Consider the following 21,148-nt stretch of genomic DNA (forward strand, 5'->3'; position numbering starts at 1 on the left):
TATAAATCTTTATTCTTCACACAAAAGGATCTATCAAAAATTGACATCCCATGCGTCAGGGGTTATAGTTTATTAAACAGTTTGTTTTTTGTTTTTTTTTAGCAGTTGCTTTTCAAAATTGATGTTCATTGTTTTCTAAATGACTGAAACACTATAGATAAAAAGACATTTCAATTGGCTAAGTTCATCTGCCTGAAAAAAATGCGTTGGTGTCAACTTTTGACTTTTTTAGGGAAAATAAAAACACATATTTGGACCAATCTCTATGGCTTGGTGCTCTCATCATTTTTCTCCACACAAGTTGACTTTCTCAGACACCCCACTGTGGTCACAAAGGGTAATAGAGAGCTGCCATATTGTAACATATTGTTCCATACAGTTAGAACTACCAACAAGTTTTGAGTCCAGTTCTCCACCACCCCAATTCGTTAACAGATATATGTCCTCTACCCTGAACATATACAGATATTTGTCCTCCACCCTGACCATGGACAGATATACTGTATGTTCTCCATCCTGACCATGTACAGATCAATGTCCTTCATACTGTCCATGTACAGATAGATGTCCTCTACCCTGACCATGGACAGATATACTGTACGTTCTCCATCCTGACCATCATCCTCACCAATCTAAAACCTCCTTTGTTTTTTTGGGAGGCCCCTATCAGTTCCAAACAGAAGTTCCATACCTTTTTGTAAAGTATGAATAGAAATATTCCACCCCCCCAATCCCTCAAAAAACAATGAAATAGCTGACTTTTAAAAGACAAGGGCACTTATTAAATATCTGAAACAAAACACCTTTTGGGAATGACAAAATTCATCTTTTTATACCTTCTTGAGCAACAGGTTCGCCAAAGACTTGGACTTCACAGAGGGTTAAGTATTGTGTTTGGTTGGGCAAATTAATTGAAATGTACTGGCCCTCCATTCCTCTGCAGTTAAAGGACATGGTCTCTCCATAATTCATTTTGAATACAGTTTCGCATCTGCAAGACAGAATAAAGTGATCCTGTTATGATGGGAGCTGCAGTTCCGGACTTGCTTTACAAGCTAGAAATTGGGTTGTCGTCTTCCTTCTCTGGAGCCCATATCTGCCCACTTCAGGTTGATGGTTTCTGTGGCTTTTCCATGATGTTACCTATTACACAAACCTACCTGGGGTTGCCAATTCCACCATTTTCTTTAGAATTTCCAATATGGATCTCCGCACCATTAATTCTCTCTCTACAGCAGTCCTCCCGATTGGTGATGGCCACAGACTGGATGCGATGGGTGGATTTTAAATCCACTTTCCACCAAGAGTTCTTCTCAGACTTAGTGTGTGTGCACTGACGGCGCATGTAATTACTCTGCAGGGATCCATCAATGGCTCTACTCGGGGTATCTTTGGAGGTGTAATAGGATGATTGGGAGGGAAGGCCTTGTGGAGCCACATTCTTGACTTGTGCATAGAAAAAGAAAACAGTATTAGAATATACTTCTCGTGATCTCTCTCCTCTCATTCTCTCCTCCAACTCTCTCCTCATTTTCCCCCTTTGCTCTCTTCTCTCTCTCTCCTTTTCTCTCTCGCCCTCATTGATTCTCTTCTCTATCTCTCCTTTTCTCTCTCTCCCTCATTGATTCTCTTCTCTATCTCTCTTCCTCACTCTCCGTCTCTCTCCTTTACTCTCTTCTCCCTCCCTTACTCTCTTCTCCCTCCTTTACTCTCTTCTCTCTCTTCTCTCTCTCTCCTTTACTCTCTCTCTCCTTTGCTGACTCTCCTCTCTCTTCTCTCTCCCCTTTACTCTCTTCTCTCTCTCTCTCTCCCTCATTGATTCTCTTCTCTATCTCTCTTCCTCTCTCTCCTTCTCCCTCCTTTACTCTCTTCTCCTTCCTTTACTCTCTTCTGCCTCCTTTACTCTCTTCAGTCTATCTCTCTCTTTCTCTCTTCTCTCTCTCTCCTTTACTCTCTCTCTCCTTTGCTCACTCTTCTCTCTCTTCTCTCTCTCCTCTTTACTCTCTTCTCTCTCTCTCATCCTCGCTCTCTCCTTTACCCCATCTCGTCTCTCTCCTTCACTCTCTCTTCCCTCTCTCCTTTACTTCCTGTCTTTGTCTCATTTTCTCCTTTACTCCCTCTCTCTGTTTTTCTTCTTTACTCTCCTTCTCTTCTCTCTCTCCTTTACTCAATTCTCTCGCCCCCTCTCTATTTTTTTACTTTCTTCTCTCTCTCTTCTTTATTCTCTCTCTTTTTCTCTCTCTTTTTCTCTCTCTCTTCTTCTCTCTCTTTCTCTCTCTCTCATTTACTCTCTCTCTCTTCCCTCTCTCCTCTCTCTCCCTCCCTCCTCTCGCTCTCCTTTACCCTCTCTTATCTCTCTTTTACTCTCTGTGTCTCCCTCCCTCCCTCCTTTGCTCTCTCTTCTCTCCTTTACTATCGAAAGGGAGAATTTACTATTGTCTTTCTCTCACTTCCTCCCTTTTTCTCTCTCCTTCACTCTCAATCTTCTCTCTCTCTTCTTCTTTCTCTCCCCTTTACTCCCCCTTTCCTCTCTCTCTCTCTCTCTCTCTCTCTCTTCTCTTTCTCTCTCTTTATCTTCTCTCTCCCCTCTCTCTCTTTCTCTTATCTCTCCCCTCTCTCTTCTCTCCCCTCTCTCTTCTCTTTCTCTCTCTCTTCTCTTTCTCTCTCTCTTCTCTCTCTCTCTCTCTCTCTCTCCCTCCCTCCCTCTCTTCTCTTTCTCTCTCTTTATCTTCTCTCTCCCCCCTCTCTCTTTCTCTTATCTCTCCCCTCTCTCTTCTCTGCCCTCTCTCTCTTTCTCTTATCTCTCCCCTCTCTCGTCTCTCCCCTCTCTCTCTTTCTCTTATCTCTCCCCTCTCTTGTCTCTCCCCTCTCTCTTCTCTCCCCTCTCTCTTCTCTCCCCTCTCTCTTCTCTTTCTCTCTCTCTCTCTTCTCTCTCTCTCTCTCTCCTTTACTCTTTCCCTTTCTTTCCCTCTTTCTGCTCCTCCTCTCTCTTCTATACTCCTCTCTCTCTCCCGGTGGTCTCAATGCTTCTTAGGCTGGCCATACATTATACAATTTTCCTTTAGAATTACCGAAACCATATAATATGAGGTCACACCTAAACACTTTCAATTTGCATGCAGTCAGGCACGCCCTTGCACCACATATTTGAAGGTTAATTTAAATGAAATTGAGTAAGAAAATTGTATAATGTGTGGCCGGCTTATACTAAAGGCCTCTTTTGTGGCTAATTCCAATATATTGGATGACTTTTTACCTCCATGATGCTGTTTCTGGAGCTCAAGATCTCCATTCCAACCTTCACCTGAAAATAAAGACATAAATGAAGATTAGTGGTTGGTCTTTTACTATATACTGTAGGTACCTCCAGCAGAATTGTCTATTTCCACCTCTTTAATATGGCAGAAAGCTGTGCTGGATACAGCAGAATCCGGCATAGAAGTCCTATAACAATGGAAAGAAATGCGGAAACAGAGGAGCTTCAAAGTCTAGTAATGGATTTGGCCGCCAGTGGAAGGATACAAATAATAACAGTGTGACCTCCTACAGAATACAATGTTGCCCGTAGCCAGAGATTGTTACATCTGGCTGGGTAGGGAATGGTCAGGACTGAATGATAATTTCTGGAGGTTTGGAATTTTCCCAGCTGGGGAGGCGGACCTGTTGGTCAATATCTGCTATGGCCAATCCCCACTTGACAATGTCAGATGAAGGGTGGGATCAGAGGCCATACATTTTGAGGGCTTGCTCCTTCAAATTTGGACTTCTATGTTGCCAGGTTGGTCGGTAGGTTTGCTGGAGTTCATTTGAAAATGGTGTTTCAAGGAGTTTCTATTTCAGAGTGACAAAGAAACTTGCTCAGATCTGCATCTAATTAACAGAGTGAATGCGAGAGCTTCCCATATAGAAAAGTGACGCAGATTTCCCCTAGGTGTGACCTATTCTACGAATGTGAGCTAAACAGATCCCATCCCTCTCTCTGCTCATGCAATGATCACACTACACGAGCAGAGCCTGCAGAATTAAGAACCCTCCTCCTCCCTCCCAGTGTGGAAGTGGGTAGACGTGCACTGCTGAAAAATGTGTTCGTTTTCGTTTCATTCGTTTTTCGGGTCCTTCGTTATGATCGAAATTTGTTATTTTGAATACATTTCTAACTTATATATATAAAATTTTAATTCATTATGTTCCATTCATTTAGATGCGATATTCGAAAATTAAAAAAATTAAAAAATTTGGAAAATCGAAAATTTCGAAAATACGAAAACTCTAATATCCGAAATAATAACTTACTAACTAATAATAACTAACTATTAAATGATAGGTATTGGCTTTTCTTTTCAAACTTAGCTGTTTATGAACGTAACGAATACGAATTTATCCAAAGTTACAAATTATCCGAAATAACGAATGCCGCATCTAAATGAATGGAACGTAACAAATTAATAATAATAAATGATGATAATAATAATAAAAAGTTGTTATTATTATTATTTTAAATTATTATTTATTATTACTAATTTGTTACATTCGATTCGTTTAGATGCTGTATTTGTTTTTTCTGATAATTTGTAACTTTGGATAAATTTGTATCGTTACGTTCATATACAGCAAAATTTGAAAGGAAATTCCAATACCTATCATTTAATAGTAAGTAATAGTTATCATTATTAGTTAGTTAGTTATTCTGGATTTTCTTATTTTTGGATTTTCGTTCTTTTGAATTTTTGGATTTTCAAATTTTCCAATTTTTGAATTTTCGAGTTTACGAATTTACGAATTTTTGAATTTTCGAGTTTAGGAATTTACGAATTTTCCAATTTACGAATTTTTGCGTTCACAAATTTATGAATTTTTGAATTTATGAAATGTAGTTTTCGGAAAAATACGTTAAACGTGTTTTCGTTAATTCGAATATTTCCAAATTAACGAATTATGCAAAAAAAAAGAATTCAGACTGAAATTAATTGCACATGTCTAGAACACGGACAGGCAAAGGGATCCGAGGATGCAGCTCCAGCTCTCATGTTCTCTATGGTGCCTGTCACTGACACGGCAGAACAGAGAACTGCAGTGCTCACTCCTAATTAACGAAGGGGATTGCACCAGGTTTGCTAATCAGCAGCAGCAGCATCTACTCTGCTATGGGAAAATGGTGGTCGCAGAACTTCTGTCTCTGGATCTGTGGGCTGTAGCTTGTTTACATGATTGGCGAACATCCATATAAATGTAAATTTGGTGCCACCGGCCTCCTACTCATTCCCTGAAGATGTTCCATTGTCGACGAAACGCATTTGGTGGGGCTAGCAGCCTGTGACATCATCCCACCTGCCGGTGTTCAGCAGCGAGGGGTTATGTTCTGTTTACCTTGTAAGTATATTTTATATGCAATAAATATGGAGTATTAGCGATATCTATGGTTCCTTGTTCTTTTCTACCATCCCTGAGGAGAGTTATGTAACCTTATAAAGTGTGATGTGACCGGAGTGAAAACTTTGGAGAGGGGCAGCGGACTCTGGAGTGAACTTTTTTATGGGCCTATGCGCTTTTAATCTCTAGTCTTTAGGGATCATTAGAATGCGGTAAGGAGTTCACACTTTTGGCTATCTGGTGGTCCGGGAGCACTGCATGTGGAAATAAACACATCAACTTCAGGGACAACATGTTCATTTGCTGCCTAATATATCCCATCCACTTTCAGGTCAGGTGCCTTCATAACAAGATAATCAATATTATTCACTTGTCTGTGGTCATAGTGTTACGGCTTATCAGAGTATACACAAGTAATGACAATGTAATTGCTTGTAGCACTCTCCTAGTTAAGTGCTAGGTTTATGTAATCAGTGGAGCTGCTTGTGGTTGCTCTGGTCTGCTCTGAATTTCACAGGCTGTGGGTTTGGTTGCTTCCCCCTGCCTTCTGGATCGTTCTTGAAAGTAGTGGCTGGGACAGTACAATCTGAAATCTGAATATTTATGTGGTCCCAGCCAATCCCTGGGGGAGGGTGCCCAATAGGTGGCTGGGAGAGTGTATGAATAGTTTGAGGCCTGGAGCGAGCAGAGGGTTTCCTGTCCAGGAGGAGAGGATCCCAACGTGGGGGGGGGCTGTTGCCCTTCTGGGCAGTCCAGCTGTACTTCTCCATTTGCTGATATAGGTCCCAGTTGTGCTAGCTGGGGGGCTATTCTACTAAACTTTGCTGGAGCTGACTGAGGAACTTTTTTTGTGGGGGGGATCTGGTCTGAAGAGTTCATGGCAGAAATGTCTGGAAGATATTGGAAGGAGCCATCCAACTATCCAGAGACATTTGTGGGTACAGACTGGTGTCACCTGAACTAAAAGCAGACATTGCTCTTGGTGTCCCTGTCTAGCCCAGCTTATCATTTGCTGCTGCAACGACTGTGCTAGATATCTCCAAGAGGAAGCTAAAAGTCCTCAAGTTAATACTCGCTACTGGAATATCCCACAGTTACCCTGTACCCCATCCAAGTTCAAGTGAGCCAGAAGAGTGCTAGAGACTGTGTGCCTGGCTGCTAGTGCACTTGACAATGTAATTACTTGTAGCACTCTCCTACTTAGATGTTAGGTTAGGGAAATTTGGTTCTTTAGCTCTCCTGTAATCACTGAAGCTGCTTGTGGTTGCTTTGGTCTGCTCTGAGTTTCACAGGCTATGGCTTTGACTGCTTCCCCCTGCCTTCTGGATGGTTCTGGAAAGTGGTGGGCTGGGAGAGTCAAATCTACAGCATGACTACTTATGTGGTCCCAGCCAATCCCTAGGGGGGGAGGGTGCCCAGTAGGTGGATGTGAGAGTGTATAAATAGCTTGAGTCCTGGAGCAGAAGGTTCTTGTCCAGAAGGAGAGGAGCCCAGCCTAGGGGGGCTGCTGCCCTTCTGGGTAGTCCAGCTGTGCTTCTTCATTTGCTCATCAAGGTCCCAGCTGTGCTAGCTGGGGGAGCTATTCTACTGAACTTTGCTAGAGCTGACTGAGGAACTTTCTTTTTTGGGGATCTGGTCTGAAGAGTTCATGGGAGAAATGTCTGGAAGATATTGGAAGGAGACATCCAACTATCCAGAGACATTTGTGAGTACAGACTGGTGTCTGATAGCTGCTGCTATCGGAGTTAGCCTGTACGAAAAGTGGACATTGCTCTTGGTGTCCCTGTATAGCTCAGCCCATCATTTGCTGCTGCAAGGACTGTGCTAGGAATCTTTGAGAGGAAGACAGAAGTCCTCAAGTCAATACTTAATGCTACTGGAGTATCCCACAGTTACCCTGTACCCCTTACCCTGTAAGTTCAAGTGAGCCAGAAGAGTGGTAGAGATTGTGTTCCTGGCTGCTAGTGCCCTTATTGGGGAGAGGACCTTGGAACCAAATCAGAGGGCCCTTTAGCAGGAGGTGAGCACCACATACTAAATAAACAGGCCCATGATGTAAAGGTAAAAATGACTCTGCTCCACAGGGTTTGTAGAGGAGTGAGAGCAGAACTGGTTAAACAATACAGTAAAACTTACTGGGGGTATCAATGGAGAGGCCGAACACCTGAACTTCACATAATTCGAGACGTTTGTCCTTATCCGGAATGACGACAGTGACGTAACGCCCCTCCATCCCATCGCACTTAAAAGAGAACGTTGCTCCAGGGCCCATGGAAGACACCGTCCCACACCTGTTGGATAAGGAGGACAATGGTGGTGATTTCAATGTTTATATGGACATTTATGTCTTTATTACACTGTTTTGATGTATCACTCAAAAAAAGACTATCACTTTGTAAAGTACAGTGGATGTTGTTTGAGCTGACATTTTTTTTTTTCATCTGTAGACTTGCGCTGCCATCCAAAACCCTTGTAATGCACATCAACCAATTGAAAAACAGACTTTTTTGGCCAATGCGCATCAACGCCCAGTACAGATATGAATTGGCACCAATAAAACAATGACAAATGCCTCAATGTGCTTTATAAATCATGGCATAAAAGGGGCCTTGAAGCAAGACCTCCCCTTCAGTGATATGACATCCCCAAGCTCTCTCCCTGGCACCAAACTCTTCACCTGGGTTTGGGAATTTTGGCCGCGCCGAGATGACGTACCTCATTCCTCCCAAGAGATGTTGATATTATACACTGAGCTGTGTACATTGTAAAGAACAGCACCACAAGGCAGGTTACAATCCTTTACTGCAGAAGATTCTTAGGAGCATATTTAAAAAAAACAATATTTGCATAGATGTTCATCCATCCAAACTACAAGTAGTGTATATTCATTCTGTAAAAATAGGGCAACATCGAATGTTCTCATGCTATATTGTCTACAATGCTCTGAAACGCATTGTGTTCCTTTCCACTCTGTTGACGTCATACGCCAGCGAGCGCCTTGTCAGATCACAGGACTTCCATCCAGTCCAGCTGTTTGTTTCTCCTCACGGGGGACCGCGGCTACCCCTACAGGGTTACTCCATTGCTGATCCACGTCATGGACGTCGAGACCGTTCCAGGAGTTGTCCCCTTTCGGAGTTCTTCTTCTCTTAACTCCCTGTAAGTGTGGATTATATGCATTTGTAACCAATAAATACCTGCACTCAGAGGCGCTTTTCTCTTGTCTTTTTCCCATGTTCATCTATAGAGCTGACTTCGCTCACCTGAAAAGCTTGCCCTCAGCGCTGGTTTTTACACAGAGACATTCCGGTTATTTTGAACTACATTGACCAATTGTCATGGACATTTAAAATCCTTCATTAACTGCAGTTTTATCCTTATCCTTAGCTTGCTGTATTTTGAATTGCATCGTGTATTGCATTATCATTGGTCTTGTGGCATATGTATATATATTTGTCCAGTGGTGCCAGCTGGGGGGGGGGCTATTCTGTTGAACTTTGCTGATGCTGACTTATACCGCGTACACATGAGCAGACTTTTCGACCAGACTGGTCTGACGGACCAAATCCGGCGGACAATCCGACCGTGTGTGGGCTCCATCGGACCTGCAGCTGACTTTTTCGGTCGAAAATCTGATGGACTTTAGATTTGGAACATGTTTCAAATCTTTCCAATGGACTCGAGTCCGGTCGAAAAATCCGCTCGTCTGTATGCTAGTCCGACAGATGAAGACCCACGCTAGGGCAGCTATTGGCTACTGGCTATCAACTTCCTTATTTTAGTCCAGTTGTACGTCATCACGTACGAATCTGTCGGACTTTGGTGTGATCGTGTGTAGGCAAGTCCGTTCGTTCAAAAGTCCTTCGGAAGTCCGTCAAAAGTCAGTCGAAAGTCCGTCGGAAAGACCGTCGGACCAATTTGGTCGAAAAGTCCGCCCGTGTGTACGCGGCATTAGGGATTCTCTTTTTTGGGATCTGGTCTGAAGAGTTTATGGAAGAAATGTCTGGAAGATGTTGGAAGGAGGCATCCAACTATCCACAGACATTTATGAGATTCCAGTGACTGTGTGCTACTGCTGTTCCTCTTGTATCAGAGTCAGCTTGTACTAAAAGTGGGCATTGCTCTTGGTGTCCCTGGCTTTGCTGCTGCAAGGACTGTGCTAAGAATCTTTGAGAGGAGGAATAGGAGTCCTCAAGTTACTACTTAACTTTACTGGAGTATCCCATGGTTGTCCTACACCCCATCCAGGTTCAGGTTTTCAAAAGGATACCCCTAGACTAATTATTGAGCTAGACAAATGACTGAGACTGTGCGCCTGGCTGCTAGTGCACCTATTGTGGAGGGGACCCTGGGACCAAATCAGCGGGCCCTTTTGGGGGTGAGCACCACAATTTGCGACAGCCACCATCTTATTCTTCAGGGCTTCTGCTTTCAAACAATATACATTTGGGGGGAGGGGTTCTATGTCATTTTCTTGCAAAAAAATGCAGGTTTTAACATGTCAGAATCGGCCCAGGCAAAAAGTGGTTAAAGTTTTCGTTACGTTGCGTTACGTTGTGCTGCCTTGGTGATAAAAGGGTCATGCGCGTTTTTTTTAATGCGTTATGGTGTGTTGGCAGCACTTGGTGCGAACGACCTGTAGTGTCTCATGAACACCCTTCACTTTCATAGCTAAAATAAGTAGTGATTGAATGTGAGACGTACACTGGGTTCTTCTTCCAGCCCACAGCTGAGTTTCCTACGTGGATCTCGGCTCCTTCAAGACTTTCGGGGTCGGAGTTCTTCTTACTGGTCAATGCGATGAAGAAGACTTTGTGGGTGGATTTCAGGTCCAGAGTCAACCAGGGATCTCTTTCCTCTGTGGTCCGAGTACAGGTGGATAGGAGGCCATCGATGGCTTTGCTGGAGTCACCTCTATCTGTGCTGGACTGGGAGGTCTCACCGCTAGGGGCTACATTGGGTGCTGAAGAAGATACAAAATATCTATTAATATTATTAATATTGGTGAAATTATTATTATCATCCGAAACTTTAAACTTATGATGGAAAATTCCAGTCTAAGAATACAAACGGAGACAACTGATCTCTTAAAGTTTATCTAAAACCAAAACCTTTTGTTAGAACCCAGTCAAGTTTAATTCCTAATAGTTCACCAAATAGCGAGGAGCACCGGACAACCCCGTACATATTAAAAGATACATTGAAGTCAACTTGGACTTCAGTAGGTGTGTTCAATAGGGGGAAAGTAAAAAGAAAGAACATTATTTATTGTAAATTCAATTTTTTTTAATATAATTGTATCCACTTTAAAGTGTTTCTATGGCCTAAACATTTTTTTACCTTAACCACTTGCCGACCAGCCGTCGCCATCATACGGCGGCAGGTTGGCATATTCCCGCAAATTGTCATAGCTGTACGGTGACTCCCTTAAGAGCCATAGCAAGCGCGCTTGCTGCATGGTGGGGGACGCAATGCGCATGTCTGCCAGCCACCCGCGATCATGGGCCCCAGAACCAGAACGGGGATTTGTGTATGTAAAAGGAAAGGAGAGAAGAAACAGATCGTCTGTTCCTACTAAGTAGGCAGGGAAGGGGTTAACACTAGGGGGCGATCAAGGGGTTAAATGAGTTCCCTAGGGAGTAAGTAGGAACAGCGATCTGGCTCCTCCTCTATTCAGTCCCCCCCCTCCACAGTTAGAAACACTCCACTCTAGGGAACTCATTTAACCCCTTGATCTCCCCCTAGTGTTGACCCCTTCCCTGCCAGTGACATTTATACAGTAATGAGTGCATTTTTATAGCATCGATGTATCGCTGTATGAATGTCAGTGGTCCCAAAAATGTGTCAAAAGGGGCCGATTTGTCCGCCGCAATTTAGCAGTCCCGATAAAAATCGCAAATCGCCGCCATAACTAGTAAAAAAAGAATTAAAAAAATAAAATTGCCATAAAAATGCCATAAATCTATTCCCTATTTTGTAGACGCTAAACCTTTTGTGCAAACCAATCAATATACGCTTATTGCAATTTTTTTTTACCAAAAATATGTAGAAGAATACGTATCGGCCTAAACTGAGGAAGAAATTTTTTTTTTTTACATTTTGGTTTTTTGGATATTTATTATAGCAAAAAGTAAAAAATATTGTTTTTTTTTCAAAATTGTCGCTCTTTTTTTGCTTATAGCGCAAAAAATAAAAACCGCAGCGGTGATCAAATACCACCAAAAGAAAGCTCTATTTGCGGGGAAAAAAAAGACATCAATTTTGTTTTTGTACAACGTCGCAAGACCGCGCAATTGTCAGTTAAAGCGACGCAGTGCCGTATTGCAAAAAAATGGCCTGGTCATTAAGGGGGCAAATTTTCCGGGGCTAAAGTGGTTACAATCATTTCACAATAAAACACCTTAAGCCTTTAGAACCACATTAAGTATTATTTGATCGATTAACCATTGTACAGCTGCTGAGGGACTACTAGTCTCAGGAATTGCCGCAGGACTTGCTGGGACTTGTAGTCTCCCATCAGATGCGGAAGAGATTTTATTCAATCCTTACCAGCACTGGAATGCTTCAGAATATTCTTTAACTCCTTGGCACCTGCAATAAAGAAATCAGATACAAAAAATATTAGAGGATGTTGAGGCGACATTTAATGAACTGAATGAAAGTTGAATCCGATCTTTATATCATTCGCTGCAACAAGATTCAGATTTAAAGTTGAAGTTTAATCTGCTTATATTTTGTCTTCCCTCGTTCCCACGTTGCTCTCATCAAGCTGGCCGCCCACATCTCCTCTGGATGGTATCAGAGCGGCGGCTGCTTGTCCTGAGGGCTCCCCTGTCAGATGACATAGTGCTTGACTGTTGATTGGGGGGATTATTCTCTAAGCATTCTGTTCCCTCTGCTTCTCACTATTACCAGTTATGGGAAGTCTATGGGATTGACTCCCTTGGTTATCATTTGGATGCATTGTGAATATCAATATTCCTCTATATCTCATCTCATAGATGTTATTGGCTGTATAGCTAGAATTTTGTACCAGCACACATTTGCTGAGGGGTTGTTTTTGGCTCCTGAACAGCTGCCCTGCCTTACCTGTTTTTAACTAAATGCCGACATTATGGCTATACATTGCCTTAAGCTCCTGAAGAAGTGATCGGCACGCAACACGTGGAGCGAGTCAAGATACATTACATAGTTACATAGTGGGTGAGGTTGAATAAAGACACAAACCTCTTTTCTTCTAATTTTAATGAGTGGCCACGAGTCTTGTTAAACTCCCTTCGGAAAAAAAGTTTTCTCCCTATTGTGGGGTCATCAGCACGGTATTTATACATTGAAATCATATCCCCTCTCAAGCGTCTCTTCTCCAGAGAGAATAAGTTCAGAGCTCGCAACCTTTCCTCATAACTAATATCCTCCAGACCCTTTATTAGCTTTGTTGCCCTTCTTTGTACTCGCTCCATTTCCAGTACATCCTTCCTGAGGATTGGTGCCCAGAACTGGACAGCATACTCCAGGTGCGGCCGGACCAGAGTCTTGTAAAGTCACATTACGCCACGTCTCTACAACACATCAAGCACTCTGGAAATAACTTTACCGTATAGAATGATTTATTTTTCTGTGTAGTGCATTATTCTGATGTATGAGTGGTGATTACCTTATTATACAAGTAGTATACATAGCGTGAATTTCAAGCCCAATTATGTGTCTATTTTTATAATATGTATTAAAGTTATTTTCATTTTAACATTGTGTACTAGTGTGCCTATAAAGTCCAAGTTCTATGATCTATCATCAATTTCTTATTCCTGACATGACACTGGAGCAAGAGGCACTAGTGGGGGGTACCTAAATACCCTCCCAGCAGCCAGCATCCGGTGGAAATGTATTTCTGGGATCTGCTAGTTGCTGGGAGACACCTGCTGGTGGATGCTCAAACTACATAATTTGGCTCTGGGAAGCACAGCAGCACCAGCAGGTGATCTACGTACCGACAGTACCCTAATGTCTTCTTTTACTGCTCCTTGTATTCTGAGAAACATGTTTTATTAATAATAAAAAAAACGAACAAGAAACTTGGAAGAGGATGGACACAGAACATACACGTAGATGGGATGGGTCCAATTACAAACACATTGCTGATTGCTAGTATAATTCTGAATACAAATGGTGCACTTACTCTCCTGTTCTGCACTCTCGGAGGAGTCCCTGTAGACTGGAATGACTAAAAGAACAAAGTTATTATAATATTAGGATGGAAAAGATATTTGTAGATAAACTATTACATATTTGATACTTTTCCTACCTTCATAATTATCTGGGAGGTCTTTGCCATAAACTTTCACTTCGCACAGTGTCAGATAGCCGGCTCTTCCCGGTATGGTAACCGTGACGTACTGGCCAACCATCCCGCACACGTACTCTTGCTCCTTACCCAGTCCCAAAGATGTAATTTTCGCACACCTGAGTGAAAGAGTTGTGAGTTTGCTGCAGATTATTGATTTCCAGTTTTTTTTGTTATTCTTTATAGTAGATAAAAAAGTCCAAACAACAGTATTTTATCTTCTTGTATAGGGTAGAGACCTTGTCATGATACACAGGTGAACTGCCCAGAGTTAACTTCATACAAATTCCATACTTCCTGCTATAATGAAGTTATAGTCATAAAAATAGTGATTACACTGATGTATGAGAAGATGGCAATCAGGTAGACACCGAACATACCTTTACTACAAAGAGAAGAAGGCTAAAAAAAGACATTAGATGACCTAAGCAAAATATGCACAAGATTGATATAATTTTCCATCAAGAAAAAAACAGCAAAGGGAGCGCTGTCCCAATGAGTTTTGGTGGACACAACCATGTTCAAACCAAAAAACCAGTGCTGTTTTTTTCTTGTCCCTCATTTGGTCTTATAAGTTGGGGAGCAGCGGCCGGGGTTTCACCCTTCCCTTTTCACAGGCCACTTTTGGATACACCTATGCGCCTGTTTTTTTAAATTGTTTTTTAGATTATATTTGGTGTCTTTGAAATTGTAATTTCATTCTGTTCAGTAATATGTTGGTTGTCAGATTTCAAAACCTTGACAGATGGAAATGTACTGTAGATGCATTTAGAAACATTGGCATTTAGGTTCTGTCTGCTGAACATATAAAACGCTTTAAGACCCCTTAAGCACACATCTCAGACCCTTTGATTGATTATATTAATTCTGTAAATGCTCTCTTCAGAGACCAGAAAAGATGGATATTTTGCAGCTCAGCAGCTTTTCCTTACCATCAAAACTACAGTATGAAGAAATGCTAAGGGTCATTTATGAGAGCCGATACATACATCACATTGTACTCGCTCTGCAGTGGACTGGACTTTTCTGCAAATAGTTATGCACCGTTTTTATTTTCTACTTTCATTAAAGTAAAACTATAGGCAAAACTTTTTTTTTTTCATTTTGGATAGAGTAAGGGAGGGTTATAACCCCTGTAAGGTTTATTTTTTGCCATCTGTGTTCCATTGTGAAGACTTCCCCTCACTTCCTGTCCCATAGCCAAATTAAGGGAAACTTTTGGGGACCCCAGGTCACCAGAACTAATGTCCACATTGGAAGATTTAGCATCTATTACTTTTTTGGGGACAACCCAAAATATGGTATTTTTTTTTACTTTCACTTTCAATTATAATGGTAAACAGGACAAATAGGATGGATCTCCGTAATGGGGGCACAGACAGCAATAAAAAACTGTTAGGGGTTCTAATCCATCTCCCCTCTATCCAAAACTGGAAAAAATGATTAGCCTTTAGTTATACTTTAAAACAATATTTTAAAATCATGAGGCTGAATCTCGAAATGGTTTAACCTGAAATAAAAAAGAACGTATTGCCTCTTTGGAGAAGCTACCATATTGTAGACTCTGTTACATTCCTGTCTGGGTGTGGGAGCAAGTGATGCTGTGAATGATGGGTGTTTCCATTAAAAATTATGTTGGCAGCTACCATTTTGTGTGTGTAAAGGGTTAACTGTGGAGTTAACTTGCTCCAGTGATGATCATTCTCAGTCTGCTCATGCTTAGATTGTTGTCCCATGAACTGTAAAATCTCTGTGCAGATTGAGCTACATAATGAATACATACTGTTACTGCAATTTATATCTTCCTTGCCAGCTCAGTTTTTAGTGCACAGTCTCACAAGTAAGTCTTTATATAACTAGGCCCCAACTCAAATCACATGATATTTTCTCAAAAGAAATTAGGAAAGATGTTGGGAAATTCTATCATGGCTCACAACAAAACCAAGTTAGAATGCCTCACCTTGGGTTTCGTGTGCCACCTCTCTGAGGAGATGTTCCAATTCTGAGCTCTGCCCCTTCTATCCGTTCTTTACAGCAGTCACCTCTGTTTAAGATTTTTACTTTTGTGACATTGTAGACTTTCGTGAGGTCCACCCTCCACCAGGGTTCTATGTCCAGGTCAGTGTGGGAGCAATGTTTTGACATGTAATTGGTATTCGTAGAGCCGTCAATGGCATTTTCTGGAGCTCCCAATTTATCATAGGTGCTGGACTGGGAACTGATTCCTCGAAAAGCAAGATTCTCCCCTTAAAAGAACCAAATATTATTTATGTGGACACATGAACCTTCATGCCTAAATCATCTAGTTGAACATCCCATTGAAAAACCATTGAAATACCCCTTTGTGGCCATAACATCTTCCACTCTTTTAGGAAGACTTTCCAAAATATTTTGAAGTGGGTCTTTGCAAATTTGTGAGGTCAAGTACTGATGTAAGGATTGCCCAATTAATCCCCAATGGGTTCTACTGGGTTGGGATACAGGCCACTCATGTTCCTCCAGACCAAACTGGTCAAATTTTGTCCTTATGGAGCTGGCTTTGTACACAGGGGCACAGACATCCTGAAGCAGGCCTTCCCTAAACTGCTATCACAATTGTCTAAAATGTCTTTATATGCCATAGCATTAACCACACACTTCACTGGAAACATATGAACTCATAGTTGTAAATGAATATTGAAACGGCAACAACATTGAGGGTATGGGCTATGAAATACACCCATCACAGTTCCCACGTGTATTATAAATAATGCCCTACAAAAGAAAACAGTAACTGCAATCTACTTTCTATGATTATTTCATTTCACTTAAACATCTGTAAGCTGTTAAATTTACAGTTTTAAAGCTTTATCCAGCTTACCTTCATCTTCTGTAGTCTTGGGTATATAGTAGGCGTGATGGTCAGGTGTCCACAAACTTTTGGTCATATATTGTAACAATTTATTGAATAGCATTAGCTCAAAGTTCAGTTCACACACAACTCATATTACAGTTTCAGATGAATATTGAAAAGGTAACATCGAGGATGTGGACTATGGAATAAACCCATTGCAGTTCCTATGTGTAATTAAAACAATGGCCTACAAATCAAGACAAGATCTACAATCTACTTTCCATAATTCTTTCATTTCACTTAAACATCTAAAATATGTTAAATTTGTAACTTTAACGCTTTATCCAGCTTACCTTCATCTTCTGTACTCTGTTTGGCTCGAAATGCTGAAAATCAGAAAAAAATCTTTTTTATAAGCCTAATGCAATTTGCAATGTTTTATTGCTAAATTTTCTCTTCTTTTCCAAGCCTGCTCCTGTCCTTTAATTCAGTTTCCTAATTCCTTCAAAATCAGCAACCTGTGTCTCCTCTTACACAGCAGGTCAACTTATCCTTTAAAGGCTAAGTTTATGTACTGTAATGAGGATACCACTCAGATACCAAACATGACTAGAACACAAGGTTCAAAAAATGGGTTTAGCTCAGCAACACCATTTAAGAAGGCCAATAACTCTCCCAACATCAGATTGAACTTAATATCATCACAATACCAATTCTGTATTGTACGGATGACCAGGGTGACTTTACTTAAAACAGAGTTCCACTCAAAAGTGGAACTTCCACTTATCCATCTCCTCCCCCCTCCGGTGCCACATTTGGCACCTTTCAGAGGGAAGGGGGGAATGGACACCTGTTTTTGACAGGTACCATTCACCGCTTTCATGAGAAAGTGGGGAACGGTACCTCCTTCCTCCGCCGCTGGACCCATTAGAAAGCACAGCACACTTCGCGCATGCGCAGTTGGGAACTGGCTGTGAAGCCGAAAGGCTTCACTGCCGGGTTCCCTTACCAGGAATGCCGGCAGATGCACCCCACCGATCTGAAAATCAACTGCCCACCCTTTGCAGCTATAACAGCTTCAACTCTTCTGGGAAGGCCGTCCACAAGGTTTAGGTGTGTGTCTATGGGAATGTTTGACCATTCTTCCAGAAACACATTTGTAAGGTCATGCACTAACCTCTACCTGATAGAATACCTTTGGGATTAATTAGAGCACAGACTGCGAGCCAGGCTTTCTTTCCAACATCAGTGCCTTACCTCACAAATGTGCTTCTGGAAGAATGGTCAAACATTCCCATAGACACACTTCTAAACCTTGTGGACGGCCTTCCTAGAAGAGTTGAAGCTATTATAGCTGGGACTGGGATGCCATTAAAGTTCATGTGCTTGTAAAGGCAGGCGTCCCAATACTATTGGTAATATAGTGTAGCTTTGGGCATATAGTAGGCGTGATGGTCAGGTGTCCATAAATGTTTGGTCACTAATTGTAACAATAGACAACAATAGATAGATAATACCGAAATTCTGAAGCAGGAAAGGACCTTCTCCAAACTGTTACCACAATTGTCTAAAATGTCTTTGTATGCCATAGCATTAATAATACCTTTCACTGTAAACATCTGAACTAAGTTATTTTGAGGGGTGTCTACAAACCTTTGGAGATACAGTAGGTGAGATGGTCAGATGTCCACAAATATTATAACAATATATTGAATGGCATTAGCTCAAAGTTAAAGTCACAATTTTTATTGCAGTTGTAGATGAATATTGAAAAGGTAACAACATTGAGGACGTGGACTATGAAATACACCCATTGCCGTTCCCGTGTATTATAAACAATGCCCTACAAATGAAGACAGGAACTACAATCTACTTTCCATAATTCTTTAATTTCACTTAAACATCTGTAAGTTGTTACATTTGCTATTTTAAAGCTTTAACTGGTTAACCATCATCTTTTGTAGTCTTGGGTATATAGTAGGTGTGATGGTCAGGTGTCCACAAACTGTTGGCCATATATTGTAACAATTGATTGAATGGCATAAGCTCAAAGTTCAGTCCACACACAGCTTATATTCACAGTTGTAGAATACTGAAAAAGTAGCATTGAGGATGTGGACTATGGAAGACACCCATCGCAGTTCCCATGTGTATTTAAAAAAAAGATCCACAAATGAAGATGGAAACTACAATATACTCTCCATAATTCTTTAATTTCACATAAACACCTGTAAGCTGTTCATTTGTAGCTTTAAAAACTTTATCTGGCTTACCTTCATCTCCTGTAGTCTCTCTGGCTCCAAATACTGAAAAGACAATGAAGGTAGAGTTTATGTGTAGCCAAATTTTTTTAAGTTTTGGATGCAGCCTGATTGTTTATTATTTGTGTTCCGTGTCCTTTTGGGAATTTTCCTTTCACTTCCTGTCCCAGAGATGCAACAGGAAGTGAGAGGAAATATCTACAGATTGAGGAAAACCCCCACTTAGACATTTGTAATTGAAACCGGTGTCCCCTTTGGAAAATGTCCCCTCTATTCCTCTATTTTACTGACAACTCTAAAATGACATTCTGCCTTGAGGACAATGGTCATCAGAACAAACATAAAGAGTCAATTTTTGCAGCAGGGACTGTGTTAGCTAAAAAATTTTACAAGTATGTGAAGCAGTGCAACAAATCAAGCGCTAATCTGCATGCTTAGCTCAATACCTCTCATTCCACATATGCTCCCAGAACAATCCCACCCCTAAAAAATCCCCCTTCCTAGCACAAATCCTCTGCCCCTCAAATCCCCCTTCCCAGCACAAATTTCCATCCCTCAATCCCCTATTCTAGCACATATTCACCCCCAAGTCCCTCCCTAGCACAAATCCCCTTCCAAAAACAAAGTTCCCCCCAGCACAAATCTGTCCCCACCACCACCATATTACCTTTTCTAGCACAAACCCCCAAACCCCCATCCTAGCACAAATCCTCTTCCCCCATCCCCATTCTCAACACAAATCCCCCCAAATCACCACTCCTAGCAAACCTCCTCTAATTTCCCCTCCTAGAACAATTTTTATCTCCTGCCACCCCCCCTCCGAATTTCTCCTCCCAACACAAATCCCCTCCCCCAATCTCCTTGTGGTGCCCCTAAACCTCACATGATACCACAGTGCCCAGCGCAGCCGCCCTTCCTGCCCACCCCTTGTCCTTGTGGTGCACCTGAACCTCACATGATACCACAGTGAGCAAAAAAATAAAAAAATATTTTTAAAATACAATAATCCAGGGATGAAGAAAACACTAGGGTAATGTCTCCTATAAATGATGCAGAGCACAGAGAATGTCCAGATATTAAACATGAATCCACCAGGCAAACGTGATATTCACAGCAATGATGTGTGGCTGATAGAAGGACCCTTCACCAAAAACCGGATGGCCTCTCACCTGGTAACCAGGACCCTTCACAGAAGAGTCAAACGAGCATTCCCATAGGGATCAACAAAGTGAAGATAAAGATCCAATGGCAGAAGACTCCTCCGGATAACCACGTAGCAGGGGGTCAGCGTGATTCATATAAACAAAAAGGGGACAGACATAGTGCTCTCCGTATAGTATACTTTATTAAAGGAATATAAAAAACTCACTTACATAACAGGCACTTCACAAGTGCCAGAACGCTGACAAAGAATACACACAGCAGAGTGAGTGCGAGCGGTGGAGCATGCGCAGTAGCCGCGGATGACGTCACGACATCACGTTCTGGACGCGTTGCGTCCCAGTGGGCGGGGACTTCCTCAGCAGATGTCGTGACTACGTGGGCACCCGCGCTATAAGGAGGTGAGGTGTTATGGCAACACCAAACAACAACGAATGACGTGTATCTGATGGGGACCGGCTCCGGAAGTGTCTCCATACACATCATTCGGAGTAAACGGAACCCAATCAGATTATAAAGGCTCATATCTGCACATACTCAAAGGATTAAAAATAAAAATAAATGATCTGGTGATAAAGCACTAAGAGACACATAGCAAAGTGTAATCTTAACAGAACAGACAAAAACACCTAGATCACATAAAAGATAAATGTTTAAAATATTTTAAATTTAAAATTGTTAATATAACTTTCCGTCATCCGCGACCACCGACTACTCCCAACAAGACAATATCAAAAAGATATAAAAATCAAATAAAATTATAATCTTTGATAAAAAATATATAAATGTAAAATTCCTACCGATCAGATATAAAACAATTAGTGTCGAACTCTACATTTAACCCATCGGGGCACATTACTCCTGTCTCATAAATCCAATGGGATTCTCTTTTGCTTAACTGTCTGATGAAATTTCCCCCTCTCCAGTGCTTTGTGACCCTTTCAATGCCCCAGAATTTCAGATACTTAGGGTTTTGTTGATGAAAGATCTTAAAATGTCTGGACACATTGTGGGTAGGGATGAGCTTCGAGTTCGAGTCGAACTCATGTTCGACTCGAACATTGGCTGTTCGCAAGTTCACCGAACAGCGAACAATTTGGGGTGTTCGCGGCAAATTCGAATGCCGCGGAACACCCTTTAAAAGTCTATGGGAGAAATCAAAAGTGCTAATTTTAAAGGCTA

At 41.6% G+C, this 21,148-nt stretch overlaps 1 protein-coding gene across 1 annotated transcript in view; it reads right to left on the reverse strand.

The window, feature by feature from the left end:
• The window catches only part of LOC141102650 (uncharacterized), a 58,359-nt gene that overhangs the window by 7,556 nt on the left and 29,655 nt on the right, over positions 1-21,148 (reverse strand). Inside the window, exons 12-22 of the mRNA XM_073591557.1 lie at positions 18,818-18,850; positions 16,898-16,930; positions 15,672-15,957; positions 13,673-13,830; positions 13,547-13,591; positions 11,920-11,961; positions 10,075-10,333; positions 7,507-7,661; positions 3,257-3,304; positions 1,161-1,446; positions 837-991 (exon numbers count right to left, since the gene is read on the reverse strand). Of these exons, the coding sequence (XP_073447658.1) occupies positions 837-991; positions 1,161-1,446; positions 3,257-3,304; positions 7,507-7,661; positions 10,075-10,333; positions 11,920-11,961; positions 13,547-13,591; positions 13,673-13,830; positions 15,672-15,957; positions 16,898-16,930; positions 18,818-18,850 (1,500 nt within the window). The remainder of the gene's footprint in view (positions 1-836; positions 992-1,160; positions 1,447-3,256; positions 3,305-7,506; positions 7,662-10,074; positions 10,334-11,919; positions 11,962-13,546; positions 13,592-13,672; positions 13,831-15,671; positions 15,958-16,897; positions 16,931-18,817; positions 18,851-21,148) is intronic.

The sequence above is a fragment of the Aquarana catesbeiana genome, linkage group LG07 (assembly GCF_042186555.1).
Source record: "Aquarana catesbeiana isolate 2022-GZ linkage group LG07, ASM4218655v1, whole genome shotgun sequence".
Classification (NCBI taxonomy): domain Eukaryota; kingdom Metazoa; phylum Chordata; class Amphibia; order Anura; family Ranidae; genus Aquarana; species Aquarana catesbeiana.